The following is an 8466-nucleotide window of genomic DNA, read 5'->3' as shown; positions in this document are numbered from 1 at the left end:
TCCTTTTTGCAAGTGCTGCTGCTATAGTCGGACATAGAAAACTATTGGAAAAATTTGTTCCCATTTCAAAACATGGACCTCAATATCTTAAGCTTTCCTAGGTGAGGTGTCTACTCAATAGGCTTCTAAATAATTATTCATGGGCAAGGTACATATTTATGATAACACATTTTCAGCTACTTCTGAAATGTGTACAGTTGCCTCTGTAGAAAAGAAGGAAATTTTACCTTCAAAGCCACTAAGAACTGAAACAGGAAACAGGCAACCTGGAACAATCACCCACTGCAAGGAATTTCTTCAAACTACATGATGTGCAAACCATCTAAGGGCCACTGAGGGAGCAATAGAGTCCAGAGCACAGATGTGAAATGCCTTAGGAAAGTTCAATATTGTGTTCACTGTCTCTTTCTTTATCTTTGTAGATGAACAACCACAGAAAAATGACAGATGGAAATTACTCCCTGGTGACAGAATTTATCCTGGAGGGTTTAACTAACAGGCCAGAACTCCAAATGCCTCTATTTTTTCTGTTTCTTGGAATCTATGTGGTTACTATAGTGGCCAATCTGGGCTTAATTACACTGATTTCATTGAATTCACACCTTCACACACCCATGTATTATTTCCTCTTTAACTTGTCATTTGTAGATATTTGTTACTCTTCTGTCTTTACCCCCAAAATGCTAATTAATTTTGTGGTAGAGAAGAACACCATCTCCTATACAGGCTGCCTGACTCAACTGTACTTCTTCTGCTTTTTCGTCATTACAGAATGTTATATACTGACTGCAATGGCATATGACCGTTATGTTGCTATTTGCAAGCCACTGCTATATAATGTTATATTATCCCCCCGGATGTGTGCTGGGTACGTGTTTGGGGCATATGTGATGGGATGCTGGGGTTCCCTGGCCCATACTCTTTGTATGGCTAGACTGACCTTCTGTGATGCAAACCTTGTCAATCATTATCTGTGTGACATCCTCCCTGTACTCCAGCTTTCCTGCACTAGTACTTACAACAATGAAGTTGTGGTCTTTGTTCTGGTAGGCATGAACATTGTGGTGTCTACCAGTACCACTTTCATCTCCTATGGTTTCATCATTGCCAACATTTTACGCATCAGCTCCACACAGGGCAGGGCTAAAGCCTTCAACACCTGCAGTTCCCACATAATGACTGTGTCTCTTTTCTTTGGAGCAGCAGCATTTATGTACATGCAACCTTCTGATGTAGAGTCTATGGACAAGGGAAAAGTGGCCTCGGTATTTTACACAAATGTTGGGCCCATGCTGAACCCCTTGATCTACAGCTTAAGAAATAAGGACGTCAAACTTGCACTGAAGAAAACTCTGAAAAGAAAACTATTTTCTTGAGCAGATATAGTTATTTATCATAACTAGATATTGAACCTAATCAAACATAATTTATTATCTCCTTTACTTTAGAACCATAGTTGCTTTATTCATGGCTTTTCTTTCATTGTTCTCTTTTTTTTTTTGCAACTTTACATAGATAAATAATTATCTTGAGATAAGGAACAAGTAAAAAATGTTATGCTATAATTTTTCTATATGGACAGATATACTCAATTAGATAAGCAATTAATCAAATAACAAAATGTACCACACATTTATACTGTGAAATAGGAGGTTGATTATGACTTTGGATTCTGCTCTGCTGTGTGTATTTGGTGTCACAGTAGAATTTAAATGACACAGACACAAAGTCAGGATTTTTTCATAAAAGCAACCAAATAAACAAAATTGGAGATAATTTTTAAAGATGAGTTTCAGCTACTCTTAAATGCTTTTGGTAGCAGCTACAAAATCTGCATCAGTTTCTCCTGCTTTACGAGATTTTTAAAGACAATTATAAAGGTCAGCCATTTTAAACATGTACTGAAAGTAAATACCACAGAGAATATGGTTTTTCAACATTTGGTCTCAAACAGTCTCTGATGCATTAGATAATTTTTCTTTACTGTTTTTTTGTACTTTCTGTTATAACTATGAGTTAATGTAGTAATAAATTAAAAGACATTTCAGTTTCTTTAATACATGAGTCTCTTTGTTCTCAATATAGTAACATAAGATAAACTGCAAAATTCTCATTTTTCAAGAAATAAGGAATCAGTTTGTTTTCCCTTTGTATAAGGCATTATGACTAAGATTGAAATTTTACTTGCTATAAAAATTTCAGAAGTATTTTAAGTGCTTACAAAATTTCTGCTGTCTATTGTTGTATATAGTCTTAATGGATATTTTGATTAGAAATTTTCTTAAAGTGTAAATCATAAGCAGAGATGTTATTTTTATGGTTTTAGAGGAGAAATCCTTAGGAATCATTTTAAAGGTGCAACTGTGATATATCAGCACACAGACTATAAGAATGCATAACTCATGGAAACAGACAATTCTGTTTTGATTTACCTTGTGGGTAAATTCTATTTTTTATCTTAGAGATTGGTTTGAAGTAAAAAGTCGTTTTTCAAATATAAGAATATGATACTATGATTAGTTTTTTTTTTCATCAAAAGGAAGATATACAATTTTTTAGAAAGCAAAGATATTTGGTGAAGGTAAAAGAAGATGAAGGAGAATGCAGTATTGCACTCATGATGAGTTTCCATAGAAGCCTATCTAGAGTGAAGAATAGATGCTAATGCTAAACTGTGTTACAGTTCACCAGATAGAGAAAACAGATTTGAAAACCAAAAATCAAAAGTAATAATGTTTTTCTTTTCTATATCTAGGATATGAACATTTTATTTTACTAATTCCAAGTCTTACACATGTTCAAAACAAATCAACTAATTATATCTCTATGGAGAATAATTGCCAGGATAGAATAACAAAAAAATTGAAAACTGTAGTTAATGTGACTATATATTGAAGTTGGTGCTGTGAAGAATCAATCCTATGTCTTTCAAAAGGTTTACATTTTCTCCCAGTGAGCCAACTCCTTCCAGCCCCTAGGGAAGCTTCTGAAAGCTCCCCATTGTGTCTTTGTTTGCCTCTTCCACTCTTTGCAAAACCTTCTTTCCTTCATTCTAGATAATAAACTTAAGCTTCATGAAAAATTCCAAAGTTCTTTGTAAGAATTTTTTATACAAATCCATATGCAGACATTTGACACAGAAAGCAATAAATATTTTATATTGGTTAAGTTGTTTATTTATTTTTTTTATTTTTATTTACCCACTGATCACAATTTCCCTTCTCTTCTCTCCACATAGACCCTCCCTGTAACCTCCCCCTCACCAATCAAGCCTGTTCCACTTCTCAGAAAAAAAGGCCTGCTATGTATATCAACCAGCCTTCACATATCTTGCTGCAGAAAGGGTTAGGGTTATGGTTAGGGTTAGGGAAGACTAAAATGTTTTCTATTGAGGGTAGTCAAGGTAGACTAATTAGGGAAAAAGGGATCCAAAGGCAGTCAATATAGTCAGAGACAGCCCTGCTCCTACATAGGAGTCCTGCATTAATGCCTTTATACACAGCTATCACATATGTGCAAAGAGTCTAGGAACTCATAGAAATAAGAAATGTATAATCATTGAAATTGGAAGCTGGTAGGCAGACTAATTGAACATAGACCTGAGTGGTACAAAGAAAACATAAATCCAAGTGCTAGAGAATGAAAGCAGAGAATCTAAAATGACAAAAAATTCAGTGTGTGTGTGTGTGTGTGTGTGTGTGTGTGTGTGTGTGTGTGCATGTGTGTATGACAGGAAGAGAGAGAGGGAGTGAGAGAGACCTGAAAACTCAAGACAAAGATAACTTGGACAAAGAGAACTTGCAAATCTTTTCTGCATCCGCATGACCACTAAGATCATTCTAAATATTATAAAAGCCAGGGATTCTTACAAATGGAAAAATTAAACATCTATTATATGACCTCTTATAAATATCATAAAAATGTAATATTTTTAAACATAGAACACTCATTCATCCATGTATGTAGTGTATTTCAACCACATTCACCAAGCTGTTACACTCATTCATACCCCTCTAACTGCTAACAGTCTTCCCTTCCCTGTTAGTGTCCCTTCTGATCTCATTTCTTTCTTTCTTTTGTGTATTTGTTTTGTTGACAGAATGAAGGGTATTAGGTTCCTGATAGGGGCATCAATCTCAAATTCTATATACAGGTAAGCTGACACTCATTAATGATCACGAAATACAGACAATCAAAACATAACCTAGGGCATTTGTTTCAATAAGGAGACTTCACTAAAACAAAGAACAGACATGCACACTTTAGAATTCAAAGCTAGGAATGAAAGAAAGATAAAATAGTTGGTGAGGACACGTTTTCTACATACCAGGAAAATAACAGATACTTTGAGCATATTTTACCACAACAAGGAGACATTCATTTACCAGAAATAAAGAACACACCAAAGGAGTTAGACTTGAGTTATAATAGTTTCTATGCCAAACACCAGCCTCTGCTTGGGGAGGGTTTCTGAGTGAAGGGGTGACTGGACATAGTGCAAACAAACAACTCAAATTCAAATTCTGGGTCCAAGCTTTCTGCCTGTGTTTTGCTCAGGACAGCTTTCCAATGCTTTCTCTACTCTCTAAGCAATTTTTCTTTTGGTATTCTAAAAATGTTTTTTGGACAGCTTATCTCTTGAATATTATAAGCTCAGCCTTTTAGGTTACATATTAATCCAGTCTAGATTTCTGTTTAATTATCCTATGAATCAGCTTCCCTTCACCCTAGCACCTTAATTCTTAGAAGACAAGAAGTAATTTTTTTTAACCTTGCAAAAGAATTCAGAGATCTGCCTGTTACTGTTAAGCACAGATGGTAAGCTAGCTAGGTGGAACCCCATCCTGAAATTACCACTTCTATCACACCTGTTCCTAACCTTGCCCTGTCCCAGGCTGACCCTGACTGAACTCAGAAATCTGTCTGCTTTTTAAAGCATAAACAAAGAACTTATCTGCATGGAATCTCCTGCAGTTACCACTCTCTCTCTAAATATTTTTGTTACCTTCCTCAGCATCTTTCTGACAGGTCAGTTCACAGCTCAGCTAGTTTTGATTCTTTAGATTCCTGAAGCCCCTCATAAAATTTGCATCCTTATTTTTGGAAAAACAATGTATTTTTGAACCCATGTTTTTAGAGCTCTTTTCAACAGCCTTAAGGGCTGTACCATAAGTCCCAACGTTTACTATTTGGCTGAGACATTAGCCACATCTTCCCCTCACATTCTCATGCTGTCTCTAATTATCAAGGATTCACTAATATTAACAGGGAGGACATTCCTTGATGGAAGAATATAAAATATGTACATTATTATACAAACAAGCCCTAGGTCCAGAGCAGCCATCAACACTCATGGACACCCATACAGTGCTGGCCCTGTTCCAGGGGCAGGAACCATGTCATTCCATCCCGATCAAAACCATGCTATACCCAGTTAAATAATACAAAATATTACTAGAAATTAAGATATGTGAATAACAATGATAAAAATGAATTAAACAATTCTATTATTCATAAGATATACCTTACAGGAAAGGTTTTGGGGGATAGTTAATACCTGACTTTTACCCTAATAGAGCTATGGGTTAGTATAAATGATAAGGATAAAACTGTAGAGCAAACAAACAATACAGTAAAAGAGTCAATGAGAATATATTTGGACCTCACAATGACACATAGGTTTTGTCTGTAGCATTCTGGGAATAAAGGTGTGTACTACCACACCTTGATTGTTCTTCACCTAGTACTTGCTCTGTCCCAGGCTGCTCTTGAACTCAGAGATCTGCTTGGTTTTATGTCCTGGGATTAATTGTGTGTAATACCATGCCTGGGTCTTAGTTTTTTATGGCCATTGTTCTTCAAAATCCAGATAAAAACCTAGACTTGCAGCCTCAGTATCTGAAACACAAGTGTGCCCTCCATTTCTCTATTGGAGTTCATTCCAGGATAAAAATCCAAATTATTCCTTGTTCAAATTCAAACACAAGCAATAAGCTTAGCTGGGTAGGATCTTACCCTGACACCATCACTCCCTTAATCATTTTATCTCCTTGAACACAGGATTCAGTTCCGTTTCACTTCCTAGTTCCACTTTATTATTACTTGAACCATATAGTTTGGATTTTTTTTTTTTCATTTTAAGCTTGCTATGCTTAATCAGAATGCTTACCATGAGACTAAAACAGAGAACAAAGTCTCTGCTGGGCTTTTTTGCAACTTCTTTCATCAATGCAATAGATAAAAATCTCTTTATCCTGAGTTAGTCACTTTAGAAAAGGGCAAAAACCAGCCATATTCTTCACAAAAACAGTCGCTGGGCCACATACTGAAATTCTTCTCCGCTGAAACTTTTTGGGCAAGATCTGCACAATTCAATTCACTCTCAGGAAAAAAAAAAAAAAAAAAAAAAAAAAAAAAAAAACCCTTCAATATTCCTAGTAGAATATCCCATTAAGCCTTATTTAGAGCATTCCATTGCTTTACAAATTTACATTTTTTTTTAAAGAAAAGCATGGTTAGCCTTATCACAGCAATACCCCAGTCCCAAGTACCAACTTCCTTCTTAGTTAGGGTTTTACTGCTGTGGACAGAAACCATGAGCAAAGAAACTCCTATAAGGACAACATTTACCTGAGACTGGCTTATAAGCTCAATGGTTCAGTCCATTCCGGGCTGTGAGGATGGCAGTGTCTAGGCACACATGTTACAAGAGTAGCTGAGAGCCCTACCTCCTTATTTGAAAGCTACTAGGAAAAGACTGCCTAATACATGGTAAGGAGGGGGATCTCATTACCCACATTCACAGTAATATACTTTCTTCACCAAGGCCATACCCACTCCAACACAGCCACACCTGTTAAGTGTGCCAATCCCTAGGCCAAGTATATTCAAACTATCCTATTTAGATGAAGGCAGCACATAAAAGAGCTGAGCAAGCCCAGACAGAGCAAATCCTAGAATACAGAGGGTAGTTTAACATAAACTTCTACCCCTAGCTCTGAAGCTAATGGTAACTGTTAACTGTTAGGAAGGCAGAAACAGTTATTCCTAAGAATGTAGCCCCTGGTAAGTCAGCCATACCAATGGAAGACAACACATACAAGGATATATGTGCATTGCCATATAATCTGGAAGTTAAAATGAACACTCACATGAACAAACAACCAAATGAATAAAAGTAAAATTAACACAAAATTAAGTGTGTTGATAATGAGTAGTTGATCTGGATTGGATCTTTTTGGGGTGAACATGATGAAAATTAGTCTTAAAGCACTAATTGTGAAGGGAAATGAAGAAGGAATTCATGTTGGAGAGAGGTGAGGAGGGGGAATGGGCTGGGAGGAGGACAGTCAAAACTGAATTTGTGATATACTATGTGACAGAAAAAATGAAATAATTAAAATTTAATTAATTAACTAATTAATAATATAAGTAATTAAGAAAAACCTTTAAATCTAAATAAGACGGTGCATGACTTGCTGGACAAGGAGGATCATGAATATTACTTGAACTTGGTTAACAGTACAATCATGGTTTTGAATATATTTTGTTGAACAAAATAAGAAAATACAATAATAGAGTACCAGTAGCATGATGTCACATGATTTGAGTGGCTAACGATTTTAATGATTAGAATTAGGTGATTCTAGGTCATAAAGCAGAAAGTTGGGATTTGAACAAGTAGCATAAACTAATGTAATTACTGAGGTAAGTCTTTTTTTTCACAGAAAAGGTGCTTTGATTACATTTAGTCTTTTAACAATAGTCGGAGAGGAACTATGTATCTTTATAGATTTGGAATAGAAAAAATATAGACTATTGAATACAAATATCTAATCACTTCCTCGGGGATTAAATGACATCTACTAGAGTAGGGTTTAAATATTGAAAGAAAAAAATATTTATGTCATAATTTGTAAATTCTAGAGTATTATAGAAAGATAGCATGGAGTTTATTACCAAGTTTTGTTAACTGTGGAATCCCTGAGGTAGTGAAATGTTATTGAGATCATCAATGGCTTAGTTTGTTTTCTTCATTAACTGTGTATTACAAATGGGCCAAATCTTCAGAGAGTTCGTGTACCTTTGGGAATGAATTACTTCTGTATTTCTAAAACCTAGCACAAAATTCCCAAATAATATAGGATTCCCAGTGTTTGAAGCACACAACTTAAGGTAGGTAGATTCCAAAATCTCAGAACTTGAATAAGTATTGGATGATATCTGAGTGTTAGTTTTTAAATGGTCTTAACAAAACATAGATCATCAATACTGCAAATCCATCTTCTCAACTATAACATTACACATACAAAACTTATAAAAATATTTTAAATCTTACATTAACTTTTTAAATTTTCTAAAAGGAATCCTACAAAATTTACTTACTACTGGGGAAATGAATATGTAGTTAATATGACTAACATGAATTCACCCACAATTTGATACAATGTGGGATAGTTCCACAGT

At 35.2% G+C, this 8466-nt stretch overlaps 1 protein-coding gene across 1 annotated transcript; it reads left to right on the top strand.

Moving 5' to 3' along the window:
- The first annotated feature begins 387 nt into the window (after window positions 1-387).
- On the top strand, window positions 388-3082 carry LOC143439013 (olfactory receptor 8B3-like). The gene has a single exon (XM_076924724.1). The coding sequence runs from the start codon at window positions 423-425 to the stop codon at window positions 1374-1376; it is 954 nt and encodes a 317-aa protein (XP_076780839.1). The 5' UTR covers window positions 388-422; the 3' UTR covers window positions 1377-3082.
- Window positions 3083-8466: the final 5384 nt, after the last annotated feature.

This window comes from Arvicanthis niloticus, chromosome 26 (assembly GCF_011762505.2).
Source record: "Arvicanthis niloticus isolate mArvNil1 chromosome 26, mArvNil1.pat.X, whole genome shotgun sequence".
In the NCBI taxonomy this organism is placed as follows: Eukaryota; Metazoa; Chordata; class Mammalia; order Rodentia; family Muridae; genus Arvicanthis; species Arvicanthis niloticus.
The sequence above is the reverse complement of the archived record's forward strand: the minus strand, read 5'-3'. Positions and strand labels throughout refer to the sequence as shown.